Source organism: Narcine bancroftii, chromosome 4 (assembly GCF_036971445.1).
Source record: "Narcine bancroftii isolate sNarBan1 chromosome 4, sNarBan1.hap1, whole genome shotgun sequence".
Lineage (NCBI taxonomy): Eukaryota > Metazoa > Chordata > Chondrichthyes > Torpediniformes > Narcinidae > Narcine > Narcine bancroftii.
In genome coordinates this window covers 127,943,203-127,965,720 of record NC_091472.1, presented here as the reverse complement: position 1 = coordinate 127,965,720, position 22,518 = coordinate 127,943,203, and the positions used below count along the sequence as shown (strand labels likewise).

Genomic DNA, 22,518 nt, shown 5'->3' with positions numbered 1-22,518 from the left:
GCCAGTGGCTATACCTTGTGAGGTGTCTGAGGAGATTCGTTATGTCACCGATGACTCATAAACATCTACAGGTGTACCATGGAGAACGTTCTGGCTGGTTGCATCACTGCCTGGTATGGAGGTGCCAACTCAGGACAAGAATGAACTCAGCCTGTGACATCACAGGCACCAGGCTTCTCTCCATCGAGGACATCTGCATGAGGCAGTGTCTTAAAAAAGCAACCTCTATCCTCAAAGACCCCCACCACCCAGGCCTTGCCCTCTTCACTCTGCTACCATCAGGAAAATGGTGCAGGAGCCTAAAGACAATGACTCAACAGCACAAAGACAGCTTCTTCACTGCTGCCATCAGATTCCTGAACCATAGACACTGCTTTACTTTTTGTGCATTATTATTTTCATTTTTTATAGTAATGTTGTAAGGTGGTTATAATATGAATGCTTGCTCTATGATGCTGCTACATGACTTGTTCACGACAATAAATCCTGATTCTGAATTGTTTTGAATGGAAGCTAGTGACAGTTCAGTGAATTTTTGGATTATTGTATGTAAGTAATTGAAAGGTTTTTGTAACAAGCTTTATCTTAATACTTGTGTTTAAAAATAATGATCAACCAATCTAAATTTACTAATCCTCCACTGCAATCATGGGATCTGATCATTTTATTGAACTAGCTGATGGAACCTTTTACTTTACAGAGCATGCTTAGTGATGGCCCAATTGCTGGAGGATAGTTTATTCTGTGAGGAATTTATTCAACAGTGTCCTGCAGCAGTTGAAGTCCTAAACCTCGTGGCACAGGAGTGCAGTCCAGGTAGGTTGGGCTGCTCTAAATTGCCATGAAATGGATGTGCATTCTTTGTATTTTTGGAAATGACCATTTAAAAAAAAAATCAGTCTCCTTAATGTATGGATGTAGAATATAAAGCAATAGGATTTGGTTAACACTTGGCAACTAATTTATGTGCACCTAGTCACTCAAAATAGAAGTAACTGGATGGAATTCAAGCTCATAAATTACGAACAACAGAAGACAAATTGCAGTGATGATCAGCTTTTTCGTAGTCTCCAAACTTAGGAAATTTGAATGCTGATCATTAGTTCCTATGTTGCACCTAAGCATGCATCATTCTTTTTGCATTGTTAGAATTAGAAATGAACTGAGCGATCCAGTAAGGATTGTATGATTAAAGTCTCCCTCACATGACTATAAATAAACCTGCAGTTTTCTACATTTACCTAATTGACTGCTTGCCACTTTCTCCTTTGGGGATTTCTTCACCAAAATTTTTAATAGATTTGTGTAGAGTTTTTAGGATCCCTTCACTGACTCTAGTTGTTGACAGAATTCTGCAGTTCTCAAGTGTGTGTCTTGTAGATATTTTCCATTCCTCTGCAAGAATAAATCCCTTTTTTTTTTGCAGGTGAGCGACTAGTAGTGGTAGAGGCTCAGTGCGAAAGATTGCGCATGTTATATCGCGACTGTGCTCGCCCCCCTCCTCCTCCTCTCCAGTCTGACAGGAGACAGGTAATAATGCTGCAAAGATTAAATTAGTCACATAATTACTCATTCTTTTTCTGCTTATAAACAAGATGTATTATTCACTTATTGCCTTCTATTTTCTGATGTAATCATCAATCATTCCCTAGAGGTGTACAAACCAGTGACAGGTGGTCAATCAAATTGTCTTTTCCTCTTGAATATAATCAGTTTAGGTTGGAGAGTTGAGTTATATCATTGAAATTTCAACGCAATAAGAGGCTACCTGTTGCTCTCATTATTTGATATCATGATTTTAGGATGTAAAACTCAGTTAAATTTTAAATATAAATCAGAAGACCAATTATTGTAACTTTTTAAAAATGGAAACAAAAACACACCACACTCCCAGATAGATGAATGTTTTCCCATTGTATTGAATGTAAATCGTTCATTGTCTCAAAAGGAACCTTTTTGTAGCAAGTGAAAATAAGGTTTCACTTTATTCAAGTACTCTGATTGTAGCAAAATGTACCAAAACATTTTGCAGGGACATTTTGAAATATTTCTTATAAACCGCACAGATATTCGGGCAGGTGACTAAAAGCTTCATAAATATTAAGCAATATCTTGAAGGAATAGAGAAATATAGAGTTTTAGGCACAGCATTGCAAAGCTTATGGTCTTGGCAGCTAAGGGCACAGATGCCAAAGATTGTATAATTAATTAGAGAGGATCAAAAGGCCAGAAATGGGAAACCTAGACAATGGAGGAATTTAACGTCGGAAGAGATTAGAAGTGGGGAGAAAAAAGACCTTGTAAGAAGTTATGAACAAAATGTTAGAATTTTTAAATTGCATGTACTGCAGAGATGAGTGTGGAAATTTGAACAATAGTACTCTTTTGATCTTTTTTGAAGCTTGACAGAGCTATACTTGTTCAAAGACCCAGAACTCATCATACCTTTATTTTTCTTTAAACTTAATTCTTTGGCTTGGCTTCGCGGACGAAGATTTATGGAGGGGGTAAAAAGTCCACGTCAGCTGCAGGCTCGTTTGTGGCTGACAAGTCCGATGCGGGACAGGCAGACACGGTTGCAGTGGTTGCAGGGGAAAATTGGTTGGTTGGGGTTGGGTGTTAATTAAGACTTACAGTATAGCATAGCCGAGGAAAGCATCTGGGCCGGATGGAGTACCTGGCTGAGTATTAAAGATCCGTGCTGACCAACTTACAAAGGTATTCACGGCTATCTTCAAATATCTCACTCAAGCGGGGCGTGGTACCCATCTGTTTCAAACAGGCATCAATCATACTGGTGCCCAAAAGGAGTGCAGTAACCTGCCTTAATGACTATCCACCAGTAGCCTTTACATCACAGTGATGAAGTGTTTTGAAAGGCTGGTGGTGAAGCAGATCAACTCCCGTCTGAGCAGTGACAGTTTGCCTAGCGTAGAAACAGGTCGACAGTGGATGCCATCTCACTGGCTCTAAACAAAGCCCTGGAACACACAGACAGCAAAGATGCATATGTAAGGATGCTGTTTACCAACTACAGTTCAGCATTTAACACCATTATCCCCTCAAAACTGATCAGCAAATTCCAAGACTTGGGAGTTAACACCCATTATGTAATTGGATCCTTGATTTCCTCATCTCCAGACCACAATCAGTGAAGATTGGTAAGAGCTTCTCCTCCACTATCTTCATCAGTACCAGAGCATCACAGGGCTATGTTCTTAGCCCCCTGTTCTACTCACTTTACACTTATGACTGTGCAGCTGGGTATGACAATAGCACCATCTACAGATTCACTGATGATACCACGGTACTGGGTTGTATAAAGGAAGGGGATGAGTCAGCGTACAGGATGGAGATTGAAAACTTGGCTGAATGGTGCACCAACAACAACCTTGCACTCAATGTCACCAAAACTAAGGAGCTGATTTCTGACTTCAGGAAAGGAAAGCCAGAGGTATACAATCCGGTGATCATGGGGATCAGAGATGGAGAGGGTAAGCAAATTTAGGTTCTTGGGAGCCACTATCTTGAAAGATCTTTCCTGGACCCAGCACACCAATGGCATTGTGAAGAAAGCACGCCAGCGCCTCTACTTCCTCAGAAGTTTGTGGAGGTTTGGTATGACAGAAGAAACCCTGGCAAATTTCAACAGAGGTGTGGTGGAAAGTGTGCTGGCCAGCTGCATCACAGTCTGGTATGGGAACACCAATACCCCTGAGCATAAAGCGCTCCAAAAGGTCATGGACATAGCCCAGGACATCACAGGCAAAACCCTCCCCACTACTGAGTACATCTACAGGGAATGCAGCCATTGGAGGGCAGCAGCAATCATCAAAGATCTACACCACCCAATACACATATTATTCTCGCTGCTGCCATCAGGAAAGAGATATAGATGCCACAAGACTCGCACCACCAGGTTCAAGAACAGCTGCTACCCCTCCACCATCAAACTCTTCAACAACAAACTCAATCAGGGACTAATTTAAGGACTCTTACTTGTGTCTTTTATTGATTTTCTTTTGTTTTCTATGTATTGCACAGTCAGTTTGTTTACATTTGTTATCTGTTTACATGTTTACACTGTGTACAGTTTTTTTGCACTACCAATTAGTGGTAATTCTGCCATACCTTCAGGAAAAAGGAATCTCAGAGTTGTATGTGATATCATGTATGTCCTCTGACAATAAATTTGAATAGTAATTCCAGCCAATAAGCCCACACAGGCCAAATACACCCATATGACTAATTAACCAACTTATCCCATACATCCTTGAACATGGGAAGAAGACCATGCACCTGGAGGAAACCAACACAGACACGGGGAGAATGTCCAAACTCCTTATGAACAGCAGGGAATTCAAACCTGGGTCACTGCACTGTAACAGCATTATGCTAACCATCATAATTATTTTTAAAAACACAAATTCCAAATGTATTTTTCATTTTAGTAATTTTAATTCCTGTATAATATTACTTGGGGGGGGGGGGAACGTTTCACATATCCCCCTTTTTCCACGTTTTTATTTCCACAATAAATAACTGTATTGCCTCCTGCTAATTGACTGTATTGCCTTGTAGCCAATTTCAAGGTGACAGAAATTCACCAACACAAATGGTTACTTAAACAAAAGTTACTTTTAATTATCTTTAAACATGAAAACTGGATCAAACTCTAACTTATTACTATTAGCTTACTTAATCCCCTTCTAATTCTAAGTGCACGTGTATGTAATGTGTGTGTAAGTTCAGAAAAGTTCTTTTATTCACAGTCCAATCTCACATTTCACTGGTTGCAGGCAATTCTTAAACTGTGCACAGAATTTAACATTTATGAATCTTCACCAGGCTTTAGTGCTTGAAAGGTAAATGGTTACTGCTCAGGAAGGTTCTTGTCAATTTTCAGAGAGAGATTTGTTGCTCATGGGACACCCACAACTGATTCCTTTTAGATCAGCCACTTCAGTGTCTTGCTGAAGGAACTTGCCCCATCAGGGTTTTCCAGATGATAACCTTTTTCAGGTCACCACAGAGTTCTGTTTTGTTTCCCTTATTTCAAATGAAACATTAGACAGCCAGTCCTCTCCTCTTGCATGAACCACAAGGGCTTTGACCAGGCCGAACTCACAGCCCATCTTCAAAATGGGGTTTTTCCACAAGCTTGCCAGCTTCTCATGTTCCAGTCCTTGCTGCTGAACTATAGAACTGAATTCTCTCTTTCTCTCTCTCTCTCTCTCTCTCTCTCTCTCTCTCTCTCAGAGAAAAGCCTCTTTTACTCCCTCTGCTTGCAAAACCATATGACCCTCTTTGACAGAAAACTGCACTCAGACAGACTGCGGCTCCGAACCTAATCCTCCGAGTTCTTTCATCTGTTGCTTTCCAAAACAACAATCCATTTGTGAATTCCCTTGGACACTTTTTAAGTTTTTGCAAAGGCATTCGGAACCGGCCTTTATCTCCTTTAAAACATATCTATATACAATATAAAATGCAACATAATCTGTCACACAGGTAAACAAAAGTATTTGAGTCACACCTGAATCAATGTATTTCTGTAAGATAAATACAAGTAAATCCTTTGGAGACATCTGACATATACTGATCCTTACTCTTGAGAAACATTGCCCATTTCTAAATTTATTAGAATGCGAATCACATACTTTTGAATGGTGCATTCAGGCTGTCTGATCATGAACAGAATTTAAGGAATTCTGTTCATTTTTCGTTTGTTTTAACATTCTTTCCTGAGCCAAGGAGTCACAAAGCCAATTGAAAGCTCATGCTGCAATGACTTAGCTCAATATGTTGAGCGAATTGAACTAAACTTTTTTTTGGCAGTTGATCTCTCAACAGTACCAGGTGATTATTACATGTACAATGCCATTATTGGAATCAACCGTGAGAATATTTTGTTGCTTTCTCCAGATGATTGTCTGGTATTTAGGTATCATTTTGTCCTGTAGCATTAAATGGATTTTATTTTTGTTGGTTTATAAGGAAATTTTTATTTTTATTTTTCCTTTCTTTGTTATTCCAGCCAAAAGAAATTACCTGGTCCCCCTCTCGAGTTTTTCCTCCAGTGCGTGCTTGCATGTTTTCTACTCATCTTACTGCTGTAACGTTCCTAGCTGATCCAAGTGCAGGAGGAGGCCTACCTCGTGGGACATTCATCTATGCTTCATCACAGATACCGGTGCAGGTAGGATTCTGGCAATGCATATTTGGGGGAAAAAAATCAGTTTTGTTGTAAGAAGCAGTCACTGAAGAATCTGGATTAGTAAAATAGCATCACACATTTTCTGGTATAGGTAGAGGGAAAAATTAATGATTTCAAAACTACAGATTCAACTGAGAGAAATCATTTAGATTTGGTAGCAGGTGGATGGGACGAGATGGAAAAAAAATATTTGGCTGGGACTAGATGGGCTAAAGCACCTGCATCTGTGCTGAAGTGATCTATGGTTCTTTGGTCCCTTACACAATAAAAACAAAAATTAGTGAAAATCTCAATTTACATTTTAAAGCCAATATTCATCATAGTTTAAGAGTCAGAATATTGATAAATAAATCTCTCATCTAATAGGAAAGTAAACCTATACTTCGTATTTGTGCTTCACTTGATGCTTTCAGTTTTAATGAAGAAATTATTTTAAGTGTGCTGTGTTTTTGCCTATAATTTTTTTTAAAAAAATACAATGCAACTTCCATGTAGGTATGTTGGGGGTCAGCTTTAAAGTCTATTTTGAAAGCTACCTCAAAAAAACTAAAACTAACATTTACTGAAAATCTGCAGTGTTATTGTAGTTTGAACAAAAATGCTGGTGAAACTCAGCCAGTCACACAGCGTTCTTTATGAAGCAAAGATAAAGATACATATCCAATTTTCAGGCCAGATTCCTTCATCAATGTATGAGCAAAAATCAGGCAAGCACTTGAATAAAATGGTCGGGGGAGCGGCAGGGGAGAAGCACAGGCTCACAGGCAAGAGGTCATAGGTGGATATGGATGTGAGGGCACAAGAAAGAATTGATAGGGGAAGGGGATAGCTCTTTGGATGTAGAGGGAAGGGGGTGGAGTGCTGGAGGAAAGGAGACAGGGATAGGGAGACGGGGGAGTGCCTTAATGGAAACCGGAGAAGTGGATGCTAATGCCATCCGGTTGGAGACTGCCCAGACAGAATATTAGGTGTGGCTCCACCAATTTGGGGGTGGCTTCTGTTTGGCAGTGCATGAGGCCATGGAAAGACATGTCTGCACAGATGTGGAGTGCAGAATTTAAATGGTTGGCTTCCCCACCATTGCTATAGACAAAGCAAAGGTGCCTAGCTAAACAATATCCCAGTCTGTGACCACCCTCTCCAATGTAGAGAAGGCCACAACGGGAGCACAGGATACAGTAGATAACCCCCAAAGATTCATAAGTGAAGTATTCTTTCACATGCAAGGACTGTTTGGAGCCTCAAATAGTGGTGAGGGAGGATGTGCAGGCACAAGTGTAGGAGTTTCTGTGGTTAGTGGGAAGGGATGAGTGGATGAGAGAATCGTAGAGGGATTGGACCGTGCAGAAGGTGGAGAGGGGAAAATGTGTCTGGTGTTGGGATCATGTTGTAGGTGACAGAAATTGATGGAAACATGTTTGATGTGTAGACTGTTGGGGTGGTAGATGAGTGTCTGCGCCCATTCGTCCCTTCTCTTAGTCTCTCCAGCATTTTTGTCATTTACTGAATTATGGAATTTTAAAAATTATTTGATATTGAAAACACTTTGAACAGATTTCTCCAATATTGAGCCCCTTTCTCTCTCCTTAATCTCTATTACTGTTTCACTCTACTATAGTTTGGAGAAAAGCTACCTGGTGATTACTGTAAAACACAGAAGTCTGCAGACACCATGATTGAAGTTAAAACGCAATACTGGAGAAACTCAGCAGGTCAAAGCTTCCTCCCTTCTTGTCTTCCTTTCTCCAGCTCTCCACTTCCTTCCCTTTCCATTCACAGAGCATCCCCCCTCCCCCTACTTGCGGGTGTACCCTCCCTCCCTTATCCACCTATTACCTCCTGCCTATGGGTCTGTGCTCCTCCCACCATTTTGTTCAGGTACCTGCCTACATTTTCTCAAACCTTGATGAAGGGCTCAAGCCTGAAACATTGTTTATGTAACTTATTTTTGCTATATAAAGTACATTGTTTGACCTGCTATTTTTCTCCAACTTTGTTTTTATCTGGTGATTATTGTTCCTTTTCGAGAATCTATTGCTCCCTCAGTATTGCTTTTCTCATAGAGACTTTTGCAAATGAAAGTCTGTTACGTTTTATTGGAAATATTACTGGCTTCCTGTGGCCATCAAATAAAATCTCTCACCATTTTTGGAGATGTAGTTATACCCATGATGCATCCAAAACCAAGATATAATGAGGTGCATTGTATCAAGGATACACTATTATTTACAGTTTGCATATTTTATTGAATAATGCATGCTCATACTTGACTAGATAGATATGGTTGATGATCCTTAATTGTTTTCCCTAAAGGCACCATCGTTTTATTGGGAGTTGGAAATTGTTTCCTATGGAGATTCAGATGATGATAGTGGGCCCATAGTATCATTTGGATTTGCGACAGAAGCTGAAAAAAGGGATGGAGCTTGGACAAATCCAGTTGGAACCTGCCTCTTCCACAAGTACGTGCCATTAATCTGCCAGTTTACAGCTCATTTTCAGTAAACAATCAAAGGTTTAATTTTATTTAGACATAAAGTATGGTGACAGGCCATTTTGGCCCACAAGTCCAGGCCACCCAATTTACATCCAATTAACCAACACCCCAGGTACGTTTTGAATGGTGGGAGGAAACTGGAGCCAATGGGAAAAACCCACACAGACCCAGGTGAATGTACAAACTCCTTAGAGACAGCGCAGGATTCGAATCCCTATCAATGGCGCTGTAAAAGAGATGGACTAACTGCTGCACCAACCGTGCAGCCTTGGTTCACAAAGATCAGACCATCAACAATAACTTTAAAATGTTATAAAAATCATATTTTTAAGTCATTGGTAAATAATCTTCATTGGTATATAATTTTATGATATTTGGTTAAAATGATCTGGATACATAAATGGAAATAAAAAACAATTTTCTTTCTTAATATTTCTTTCTTTGGCTTGGCTTCGTGGACGAAGATTTATGGAGAGGTAATGTCCACGTCAGCTGCAGGCTCGTTTGTGGCTGACAGGCAGACACGGTTGCAGCAGTTGCAAGGGAAAATTGGTTGGTTGGGGTTGGGTGTTGGGTTTTTCCTCCTTTGTCTTTTGTCAGTGAGGTGGGCTCTGCGGTCTTCTTCAAAGGAGGTTACTGCCCGCCAAACTGTGAGGCGCCAAGATGCACAGTTTGAGGCGATATCAGTCCACTGGCGGTGGTCAATGTGGCAGGCACCAAGAGATTTCTTTAGGCAGTCCTTGTACCTCTTCTTTGGTGCAACTCTGTTTCGGTGGCCAGTGGAGAGCTCGCCATATAACACGATCTTGGGAAGGCGATGGTCCTCCATTCTGGAGACGTGACCTACCCAGCGCAGTTGGATCTTCAGCAGCGTGGATTCGATGCTGTCGGCCTCTGCCATCTCGAGTACTTCGATGTTGGAGATGAAGTCGCTCCAATGAATGTTGAGGATGGAGCGGAGACAACGCTGGTGGAAGCGTTCTAGGAGCTGTAGGTGATGCTGGTAGAGGACCCATGATTTGGAGCCGAACAGGAGTATGGGTATGACAACGGCTCTGTATACGCTAATCTTTGTGAGGTTTATCAGTTGGTTGTTTTTCCAGACTCTTTTGTGTAGTCTTCCAAAGGCGCTATTTGTCTTGGCGAGTCTGTTGTCTATCTCGTTGTCGATCCTTGCATCCGATGAAATGGTGCAGCCGTGATAGGTAAACTGGTTGACCGTTTTGAGTTTTGTGTGCCCGATGGAGATGTGGGGGGGCTGGTAGTCATGGTGGGGAGCTGGCTGATGGAGGACCTCAGTTTTCTTCAGGCTGACTTCCAGGCCAAACATTTTGGCAGTTTCCGCAAAACAGGACATCAATGCACAAAAAGATGGTGGTTAATTGCTTAAAGAATCTGAAATTATTTCAAGAAAATGGAATTGACTTTCCGTGAAAGGAGAATAACCAGACTTAGCAATAGCCTTTCCTTAACTGACCAGAAATCGTCAAAACACTTCTCCTCTGCAAACTAATGTAAAATTTCATCAGTATTCCTCTTCCAATCTGTCTTTAGAACCATAGAACATTACAGCACAGAAACGGGCTCCCTTTATCCCACTGACCTACGCCCAGGACATACTCCTCCAGACTTCTCCCATCCACGTACCTGTCCAAATTCTTCTTAAATGGTAAAATTGTGTCCACATTCCCCACTTCAGCTGGCAGCTTGTTCCACAATCCCACCTCTCTGTCTGAAGTTGTTCCCCCTAAACGTTTCCCCTTTCACTCTTAACCCTTGTCCTCTGGTTTGTTTCTCACCTACCTTCATTTACCCTGTCTATCCCCCTCCTAATTTTAAATACCTCTATCAAATCTCCCCTCATTCTTCTACTCTCCAGGGAATAAAATTCTAACCTGTCTAACCTTTGCCTGTAACTCAGTTCCTGAAGCTCAAGCAACATCCTAGTAAATCTTCTCTTAACTTTTTATTTCTTATTGATATCTTTCCTGTAGTTAGGTGACCAAAACTGCACACAATACTCCAACTCCTATATTCAATACTTTGATTTATGAAGGCCAATTTGACAAAAGCTCTCTTTACAATCCTATCCACCTGTGAAGCCACTTTCAGGAAATTATTTATCTGTATTCCCTGTCCTACCTTTCCTCAACACTGTAGAAACCTAGACTAGTCATATCCAACATTGTGATGGATATATTTAGATATTGGAGAATAATCTACACCTTAGAAAACATGACATTCGCTTCAATTTTAGAAAAACCCCTATGCCTACTTCACAGACCAGCATTCACTGAATGAAAGCAGCGAACAGCATTCCCTGGGCCAGAGTGGAGTGGCCACAGTTAAAGGTCTTGAGTGGCTATAACTGTCCCTACAGGTGCCTTCTCTTCAATGGAAAGGTGACTCTCAGCACCGAGCTCCTGGTGGGAGAGAAGAAGGAATATGCTGAATCCCACACTCAAACTCCTCCTTCAGTGCACATCCTCCTCAGTAGAGGCTCCAACAGGGGACGGGGAGGGTTTGGAGTCAGGCATTGGGAGTTCCGGTGTTGGCCGAGGGAAGGGTTCAGAGTCAGGCGTTGGGAGCTCTGATATAGGCCAAGGGGAGGGTTTGGAATTGGGCATCGAAGTTCCCGACCCGACTCCGAAACCTCCCTTAAGCCTACACCAGTGCACGAAACACCCTCCCTTTGACTAACTATGGCACATGCACACAGAACGGATGCTGTAAACATAGTAGGGTGGCACCTGGCTCCTGAGGGACTGCTGAGACTGCTGCCATTCCTGACTACAGTGGAAGCACCCACTCCAAAGATGCAGCTGGAGCCCCATTCCGATGGCATGACGGTATTCACCTTGCTCTGGGCCCTAGCTATTGATGGGTAACAGTTTCCACAGCTCCGTAAATATGGTATTTATTCTCAAGGCCACGAGTAATCAGCTGCATAATATAACCGTCCCTGCACTCCCCAATGTGTACTTTTATTGGCCGTACGTCATGCCCTCTGTGCAGATGGCAGTGCATCATTGGACTGTCAGGCAATCAATCAAATCATGACAGGCCTCTAGGCTTCAGCCTACTCAGCCTAATGGGCAATCCGCCACTGGACATGGGCCAAAATGGCCTGTTATGTGCTGTATGTCTAAATTAAAAATTAAAAGGTTGACCACCTGTATACACACCTACTTCTGTCACCTGTCCTGTCTTGTTCCCCAAAAGGAGATCCAGTAATGTATTCTCTCCAGCTGATACCTCGATATATTGATTTAGAAAACTTCCCTGAACACATTTGACAAACTCCAATTCATCCAGCCCTTTTACAGTATGGGAGTCCCAGTCAATATTTGTAAAATTAAAATCTCTTACTATCATAACCTTGTGTTTCCTGCCGCTGTCTACTATCTCTCTACAGATTTGCTCCTCCAATTTTCAGCTCCACCCATATAGCCTCAGTTAACGAGCCAGCCTACTGTGTCCTCTGCCTGAGCACAGCTGTGATATTTTCCCTGATGAGCAGTGACACTTCCCTCCCTTCATTTCCCCCCACCCTCACCAGTTCTAAAGCAATGGAAGCCCGGAACATTGAATTGGCAGTCCTGCCCCTCCTGCAACCAAGTTTTACTAATGTCCACGATGTCATAATTCCACATGCTATAAATTCATCCTTGCATTGAAATAGATGCACCTGGGAAGATTTACACCACATTCAGCCCATTGATTTCTAACTGCATGCAAATTTCACATCTTCTTTTCCCTCCTCCACTTCTCTGTCTTCTCCGGCACTCTGGTTCCTCCCTCTTCCCCCCACCAACGCCACAAATCTAGTTTAAGTCCATTGGAGCAGCACTAGCAAACTTTCCTGCAAGGATATTAGTCCCCCTCCATTTCAGATGCAAAACATCCCATCGGACAGGTCCCACCTTCCCTGGAAGAGAACTCAATAATCCCTAACCTGAAGCTTTCCCACCTGCCTCATACATTTAGCCACGTGTTAAGCTACATTATCTTCCTTTTTCTAACCTCACTAGCAAATAGCATGGGAGGCAATTCTGAGATTAGAACCCTAGATGTCCTGTCCTTCAACCTAGCACCTAATTCCCTGAACTCTCCTTGCAGGATCTCCTCACCCTTACTATCCCTGTCATTGGTCCCTACATGGACCACAACATCTGGCTGCTCTCCCTCCCTCCTGAGAATGTTGTGAACTCAATTTGAGATATTTCAGATCATACTATCCAGGATACTCGATCTCTTCCATAGAACCTCTTAACTACAGAATTCCCTATCACTACAGCTCGCCTCCTCCTCCCCTTCGTGTCAGAGACCTGATTGCCATGGCTTTGCCCTGGTAGGTTTCTCTCCCCCCCACCCCCACCCCCCCTATATATTTTGTAAAAAGGTTAAGTGTACCTGTTCCCTATGGGATACATCTAAGGTTACTGGGAGAAGGAAGGAAATTGGGTTCAGAGATTGTGCCTCTGGATTAGAAAAATGGAGGCTATAGAGATAAACCGAGTACATAAGAACTAGTTAGTTCACAGTAATAGGTTAACAATCTGGTATGGGGACACCAATATCCCTGAGTGTAAAACCCTCTAAAAAGTAGTGGCCACAGCCCAGGACATCGCTGTGAACTCTGCTGTCGGAGAGCAGCAGCTATCATCAAGGATCCACACCATCGGGAGGAGTCACGTGATGGAGTAGTGGCCGGACGGTGAACTCCAGCCCTCTCCAGAAAAGTCGGGAAAAACAAGAGAAAATACAAAGGCACAGAAATACAAGTTAAAGAAAAGTGAGTATAAAGGTGGAAAGAAGATGGAGACAAAAGGAGAAAAATCAAAATCAACGGAAAGAAGAGAGGAAGAGAAGACAACGGAGGAAAAAGGTGAAGGCCTTACCTGTCCGAAGAGGCCCGCTGTGGAGAGAAGACCCCACTACCTCAGGTCGGTAGAAAGAGAACTACAACAATGGCTCACAGAGCCGAGTAAAAGTGCGCAACCGCGCATGCGCGACTCCTCGCGCATGCGCGATGCGCATGAAAAAAAACACACCGACGGGAGGGGGGACCAGCTGGGGAGTCGATCTCCACAGCCGGCAACGACAGCTGCAGAACACCTGCAGCAAGAAGAGACCACAGAAGACAATGGAAACAAGAAAGAAGAGGAGGAAAGGGCAGCAAAGAAACAACAGATGGTCAACCTAGAGGAAGAAGAAGAGGAAGAGGAAGAGTACAGGGAAATAGAAGAAGAAAAGAAAGGCAAGGTAAAGGAGGTACTTGCTCTTGTTAGAGGATACATGGAGTCATTTAAAGAATGGCAAACACAGGAATTCAATGATTTAAGAAGAAGAATAAACAACACAGAAAAGAAAATAAATAAAATGGATATGACCTTAACAGAAATGGGGAAAAAAATGGACAAGATGGAAGAACGGGCAATAGCAGCAGAAATGGAGGTAGAAGACTTAAAAAAGAAATTGGAGGAATCTAATAAAAAAACTAAAGAGACACAAGAATTACTAGCCCAAAAAATAGATATAATGGAAAATTATAACAGAAGAAATAACATAAAGATAGTGGGCCTTAAGGAAGATGTAGAAGGCAAGAATATGAGGGAGTTTATAAAAGAATGGATCCCTAAGGCCCTAGGATGTCCAGAACTACAGCAAGAAATGGAAATAGAAAGGGCACATAGAGCATTGGCCCCTAAACCACAACCACAACAAAAACCAAGATCTATTGTAGTAAAATTCCTAAGATATACTACAAGAGAAAAGGTACTGGAGAAGACAATGGAAAAAGTAAGAGAGGGCAACAAACCACTGGAGTATAAAGGGCAAAAAATCTTCATTTATCCAGATATAAGCTTTGAACTCCTAAAGAAGAGAAAAGAGTTCAATGCAGCAAAAGCGATTTTATGGAAGAAAGGATATAAATTTACACTGAAGCATCCTGCAGTATTGAAAATATTTATTCCAGGACAACAAAACAGACTATTCTCGGATCCAGAAGAAGCACGAAAATTTGCAGAACAATTACAAAAATAGACTGAGGGATGAAGACGGGTAATGAGAGCAAAAATTATCACGATTGATATGTATGTGGGTAAAGACAAAAATAGACTGAGGGATGAAGACGGGTAAGGAGGGTAAAAATGACCACGATTGATATGTATGCGGGTAAAGAGGTATAAGAGTGAATAGAGACAATGGGCATATGTGAAAGTATCTGTAATTAGAGGAAAACAGAGCGTATAGACAAAAATTAATAAGGGAAGGTAATGGAATAGAGAGAATAAGGAGGGAACTAAAAGAGTGACCTTTGTGACATATAAAAAACGAAATCTTTTCTGGGGGGGGCTGGGTGGGGGAAAAGAGCGGTCACTGCAAAATCAGTTGACGCTTGCGAGTGGATTCGCAAATCCAAATGGAGAGGGGAGATGTGGTTGTCCGACAAGGGATAAAGGGCAACTCAGGAGGGGAAGGGGAGATTGGGGATAAAGAAGATAGAAATAGGAGAATAAGGAAAATGTTGGATGTTGTAGGAATGTTGTCTGGTAAAAAGTTGAAAATAAGAAAACAGAAATGGAAAAAGAGGAAAGGTAATGATGGAAAAACGGAAAGAGAAGATAAACAAAATATAAAATGGCTACGCTGAACTATATGACTCTAAATATTAATGGAATACATAACCAAATTAAAAGGAAGAAACTACTAAATTTACTGAAAAAGGAAAAAATAGATATAGCATTTGTCCAAGAAACACACTTAACTGAATTGGAGCACAAGAAATTAAAGAGAGATTGGGTAGGACATGTAACAGCAGCATCGTATAATTCAAAAGCAAGAGGAGTGGCTATATTAATTAGCAAAAATGTGCCATTTAAAATAGAAGAGGAAATAATAGATCCAGCAGGGAGATATGTTATGATAAAATGTCAGATATATTCAGAGCTTTGGAATCTACTTAATATATATTCACCTAACGAAGAAGATCAAAAGTTTATGCAAGATATCTTTTTGAAGGTAGCTAATACGCAAGGGAACATACTAATAGGAGGGGATTTCAATCTGAATTTAGATCCAAATATGGATAAAACGGGGAAAAAAATTAACAGGAAGAACAAAGTAACCAAATTTATAATTAAATCAATGCAAGAAATGAAACTTGTGGACATATGGAGGAAACAAAACCCAAAAGAAAAGGAATACTCATACTACTCGACTAGACATAAAACATACTCAAGGATAGACCTATTCCTGTTATCAGCCCACATACAAGGGAGAGTTAAGAAAACGGAATATAAAGCTAGACTATTATCGGACCACTCACCCCTGTTATTGGCAATAGAGCTAGAAGACATCCCTCCAAGAATGTATAGATGGAGATTAAACCCCATGCTACTTAAAAGACAGGATTTTAGAGAATTTATTGAAAAACAATTAAAAATGTACTTTGAAGTAAATACGGAATCAGTGGAAGATAAGTTTATACTATGGGACGCAATGAAAGCATTCATTAGAGGGCAAATAATAAGTTATGCAACCAAGATGAAGAAGGACTATAATCAGGAAACAGAGCAGTTGGAAAGGGAAATAATAAACATAGAAAAAAAATTAGCAATAAAGGAAGATACAACCAAAAGAAGAGAATTGGCGGATAAAAAAATAAAATATGAAACACTACAAACATATAAGGTGGAGAAGAATATAATGAAGACAAAACAGAAATATTATGAACTAGGGGAAAAAACACACAAAATCCTAGCATGGCAGCTTAAGACAGAGCAAACTAAGAAAATGGTATTGGCAACAAGGAAAAAAGACAAACAAATTACATATAATCCAAAAGAAATTAAGGAAAACTTCAGAGAATTCTATGAACAATTATACCGAACCGAAAACGAAGGGAAAGAAGGGAAAATAGATGAATTTTTGACTAAAATTGAACTACCAAAACTACAAATAGAGGAACAAAATAAATTAACAGAACCATTTGGAACAGTAGAAATACAAGAGATAATAAAAAATTTACCAAATAATAAGACACCAGGAGAGGATGGACTCCCAATAGAATTCTACAAAACATTTAAAGACCTAATAATACCGCCCCTCCTGGATGTAATCAACCAGATTGATGAGACACAAAACTTACCAGATTCATGTAAAACAGCAATAATTACAGTGATACTAAAACAAGGGAAAGATCCACTCTCACCAGCGTCATATAGACCAATATCTCTGCTAAACACAGATTATAAGATAATAGCTAAACTATTAGCGAACAGATTAGCAGAACAGGTACCGAAAATGGTAAATTTAGACCAAACTGGATTTATCAAAAAAAGACGCACAACAGACAATATTTGTAAATTTATTAACTTAATTCATGCAGTAGAAGGAAATAAAGCACCGGCAGTAGCAGTTGCTTTAGACGCAGAGAAGGCCTTCGACAGAGTAGAATGGAATTACTTGTTCAAAGTATTGCAAAAATTCAGTTTACCGGAGAAGTTTATTAATTGGATTAAAGCATTATATAAGGGACCGTTAGCGAAAGTGACAGTAAATGGACATGTATCAAAGCAATTTAACTTAAGCAGGTCAACGCGGCAGGGATGCCCACTATCACCATTATTGTTTACGCTAGCTATAGAACCACTAGCAGAATCGATAAGAAGAGATAATAATATAAAAGGAATAAAAATAAAAGACAGGGAATATAAAATCAGTCTGTTTGCGGATGATGTGATAGTGTACTTAACAGAACCAGAACTATCAATAAAAGAACTATATAAGAAATTGAAGGAATATGGAGAAGTGTCGGGATACAAGATAAACGTAAATAAAAGTGAAGCAATGCCTATGAATAACGCGGATTTCTCAAAATTTAAGGAGGAATCCCCATTCAGATGGCAAACGCAGGCAATAAGATACCTAGGTGTGCAAATAAACAAAAATCTAGGCCAATTATATAAACTCAATTACAATCCACTAATGAAAAAATTACAGGACGATTTAGAGCATTGGAAAGAGCTACCACTAACACTGATAGGAAGGATAAACTGTATTAAAATGAACATTTTTCCAAGGATACTATACTTATTTCAGGCATTGCCAATACAACTGACAGAAAAATTCTTCAAAGAGTTAAAGAAAATAATAAGGAGATTTTTATGGAGAGGGGGGAAACCGAGGATAGCACTAGACAAATTAACAGAATGGTATAAACAAGGAGGCTTACAATTGCCAAACTTCAAAAATTATTATAGAGCCGCACAATTAAGGTACCTATCAGATTTTTATCAAACAAGGGAAAAACCAGACTGGACGAGACTAGAATTAGATAAAATAGGGGAAAAGATACCTGAACACATATTATATAAATGGGACGAAAAATTGGTACAACATAGAACTTCTCCAGTATTACACCATCTCCTCAATATATGGAAGAAGATTCATGTAGAAAGAAATAAAATAAATTACCAAATACCAAAACTAATATTGACGCAAAATAAGCTACTCCCTTTTACAATAGACAACCTTGCCTTTAGAAAATGGGAAAAAAAAGGGATTAAAAGAATAGAAAATTGTTTTTCAGGAAGTAGATTCTTATCCTTTGAACAAATGAGAGATAAGTACAATATAACGGGAGATACAGCGCTGGCATATTACCAACTGAGATCCTACTTGAAAGATAAATTAGGAAGCAACTTGAGTTTACCAGAGGGAAGTAACCTTGAATATGTGATTACAGATACAATGTTAATCAAAAGATTTATAAAAAATATGTATATTAAACTGCAAGAAAAGGAAAATGAGGAAACAAATGGTAAAACTAAACAAAAATGGGAACAAGATTTAAATATAAAGATAAAAAAGGAAACATGGGAGAAGTTATGCTCTGGAACGATGAGAAATACAATAAATACGAGGCTGCGTATGATACAATATAATTGGTTACACAGACTATACATTACACCGCAAAAGTTAAATAAATGGGACCCAACAGTATCTGATAGATGTTTTCGATGTAAAAAAGAAAGGGGAACAACAATTCATGCAATCTGGACATGTGAGAGAGTAGAAAAATTTTGGGATGATCTCAATCAGATATTAAATAAAATAACAGAAAACAATATACCAAAGAATCCAGAGATCTTTCTCCTAAGTAACATAAAAAATAAAGAATTTGGAATTGACTTGGAGGATGCACAAAAAAGATTTGTTAAGATAGCCCTAGCTGTAGCAAAAAAATGTATTATGTCAACCTGGAAATTGGAAGATAATTTGAAAATACAACAATGGTATATAGAAATGAATAAATGTATTCCATTAGAAAAAATAACATATAGTTTAAGAAATAATATTGAAATATTCGAACAAGTATGGGAGCCTTACATTAAATACAATAGCGAAAACCTACCGGGAACAAACATTACCTAAGTTGATGGAAGGAGAAGAAAAGAAAAGAATGGACTCAGTAGAATTTCTGGTGTATTTTTGTTGAATGACAACATTGTCTAACTGAATTAATGCAACCTAGATTGTATAACTAAAATGGATGAGAGGGGGGGGGATGGGGGGGTGGCTTGGGAGGAGGGAGGGGGGAGGGAGAAAAAGTCACTGTAAATGTGTGGAAAAGAAAAAGTGTATATCATGGCTATTGTGATTTATGGTGTGAAAAATAAAAAATTTAAAAAAAAAAAAAAAGGATCCACACCATCCAGCACATGCTCTGTTCTCACCTCTGCCATTGAGAAAGAAGTAGAGGTGCCACAAGACTTGCACTAGGAACAGCTGCTACCCCTTCACCATCAAACACCTCAACAGCAAACTCAGTCAGGAACTCGTTTAAGGACCCTTATGCACTTAATTATTTTTTAAAATTCTCTCTGTATTGCATAGTCAGTTTGTGTACATTCGTTATCTGTGTACAGATCTTTATTTGTTTACACATATCTGTGTACAGTTTTTTTGCATGACAAATAAGTGTAATTATGCCTTGCTCGCAAAAAAATTAATCTCAGGGTTGTATGTGATATCATAACAATAAATCTGAAGCCTTTATGTTTATTTAAGACAGAGATTGATAGGTATTTGATTAGCCAGGGCATAAAACGTTATGGAGGGAAGACAGCAGTGGGGCCGAGAGGGAAAATGGATCAGCTCTTGATAAAATGGTGGGGCTGACTTGATGGGCTGAATAGACTTTCTGTTCTTGTGTCTCATAGAAACAATCAGCATTAAAATTAGCAGCCACTTGGACATTGTGGTTTGATCAGAGAAGGCCAGCATTCAAATCACTTCCAAATAACTTTATTGCAACAGAATCAGAATCAGGATTTATTGTTATGAACAAGTCATGAAATTCAGTGTTTTATGGCAGCATCAAAGTGCATACATTCATATTATAACCATCTTACGACATTAAGATTAAAAAAATGAAAATAATAGTGCACGAAAAGTAAGGCAGTGTCCTGATTATTCAGGAATCTGATAGCAGTGGGGAAGAAGCTCTGCTTGTGCTGCTGGAATGCTTGTGGTTAGGCTCCTGTACTTTCCTCTCCATGGTAGCATGGATGGTGGTGATTTTTGAGGATAGAGACTGCTTTTTTAAGACACAGACTCATGTAGATATCTTCAATGGAGTGAAGTCTGGTGCCTGTGATGCTGCAGGCCAAAAACTCTACAGTTTATTCTTGTCCTGAGAGTTGGCACCTCCTTACCAGGCAGTGATGCAACCAGCCAGAATGCTCTCCAATGGCACATCTGTAGAATCTTCGATGACATATCAAATCTCCTCAGACACCTCACAAAGTATAGCCGCTGGCAAGCCTTCTTTATGATTGCATCAACATGATAGCTCCAGGACAGATCTTCAGAGATATTGACAGCCAAGAATTTGAAGTTCTTGACCCTCTCCACTACTGAGCCCTCATTGAGGACTGGATTGTGTTTCCCTGACTTCCTCCTGAAGTCCACAATTATCTCCTTGGTTTTGCAAACATTGAGCGTGTGGTTATTGTTACACCATTCAACGAGCTCATCTATCTCCTTCCTGCCCGCTTCCTCATTACTGTTTGTGATTCCGCTGACAACTGTGGTGTCATCGACAAACTTGTAGATGGTATTGGAATTGTGCCTGGCCACGCAGTCATGTGTGTAGAGTAGTGGGCTAAGCATGCACCCTTGATGATCCTTTGTGGTCTTCCAATGAGAAAGTCAGGGGGGGTGGGTGTACAGAAACCTAGAGTTTGTAACTTCTTGACCAGCACTGAGGGAATAATGGTATTGAAGGCCGAACTGTAGTCGATGAAGAGCAGCCATATATATGAATTGCTGTTTTCGAGGTGATCCAGAGCTGTCAAGTAATTGTGACGATAGGCAAATTGTAGTGGCTCCAGATCTTTACTTGGGTACGTGTTAATTCTGGCCATGACCAGCTTCTCAAAGCATTTCATCACAGTGCTACTGGGTGGTAGTTGATGAGGCAGCTCACGCTACTCTTTTTGGGTACCAGGATGATTGATGCCCTTTTGAAGCTGGTGGGAACCTCGAACTGCCACAATGAGAGGTTGAATATGTCCATGAACACTCCTGCCAAGTACGTCATCAGGACCTGATGCCTTGCGAGGGTTCACCCTCTTGAATGATATTCTGGCATCGCCCTCAGACATAGGTATCAGAGGGACCACAGCCTTTTTAGGGATTCTAGTAGGCACTTTTTGATTCTTCTTCTCAAAATGGGCATTGAAGGTGTTCAACTCATCAGGTATGAAGCATCACAACCATCTCTAGTTTTTGCCCTCACTTTGCAGGCAGCAGTGGCTTGCACTCCCTGCCATAGTTGGTGTGTATCTGTCTTTAGCTTCCTCTGGAATTGCCACTTTGCTTCAGAGGTGGCCTTCCGCAGGTCATACCTGAATTTCTTGTAAACATAGCGATCCTCAGCCTTAAACACCCTTGTTCTCACCCTCAGCAGGTTGCTGATTCTCTGATTCATCCAGGACTTCTCTTATTCATCCAGGACAGAGAAAGATGAGGGGAGAAATCGTTGATTTTGCATACAGTGCTCTCCATAATGTTTGGGACAAAGACACTTTTTTCCTTTATTTGCCCCTGTGATCCACAGATTTAAATTAAATCAAGCAATTCATGTGATTAATGTGCACATTCTAGATTTTATTCAAGATTATTTGCATACATTTTGGTTTGACCATGTAGAAATTACAGCACTTTTTATATATAGTCCCCTCATTTCAGGGCACCATAATATTTGGATCATAGCAATGGTATGTATATTAAAGTCATCAAGTTTAGTATTTTGTTGCAAGACCCTTGCATGCAATGACTGCTTGAAGTCTGTGATCATAAACATCACCAGGTTTTGAATGTCTCCTCTGGTGATGTTCTGCAAGGGCTCTTCTGCATCCATCTTCAGCTCCAGTTTGTTTCGGGCTCTTGACCCCTTATGTTTTCCCTTCAGCATGTGGATTTAGATCGGATGATAGACTTGGCCATTCAAAAATTTTCAAGATTTTAGCTTTGAAAAACTCCTTTGTTGCTTTAGCAGTATGTTTGGGATCATTGTCTTGCTGTAGGATGAAGCACCATCCAATGAGTCTGGAAGCATTTGCTCGAATTTGAGTTGATGAGATGTTTCTATATACCTCAGAATTCATTTTGTTACTGCCATCAGCAGTTACATCATTATTTATGTTTTTTACACTGCCGCTGTGTTCCAAGAAATTATTTCCAATTTCCCTGAATGCAGTCTGTGTAAAAAGATCGGAATGGGAATAAG

The 22,518-nt window shown here is 40.2% G+C and overlaps 1 protein-coding gene across 9 annotated transcripts in view; it reads left to right on the top strand.

Annotated features, from left to right (window-relative positions):
• LOC138761137 (probable E3 ubiquitin-protein ligase HECTD4) overlaps positions 1–22,518 on the top strand; it is a 322,279-nt gene that overhangs the window by 229,232 nt on the left and 70,529 nt on the right. For all 9 annotated transcript variants that reach the window (XM_069932802.1, XM_069932800.1, XM_069932806.1 and 6 more), the window contains exons 44-47: positions 701–816; positions 1,427–1,530; positions 6,038–6,199; positions 8,531–8,679. In XM_069932802.1, the coding sequence (XP_069788903.1) occupies positions 701–816; positions 1,427–1,530; positions 6,038–6,199; positions 8,531–8,679 (531 nt within the window). The remainder of the gene's footprint in view (positions 1–700; positions 817–1,426; positions 1,531–6,037; positions 6,200–8,530; positions 8,680–22,518) is intronic.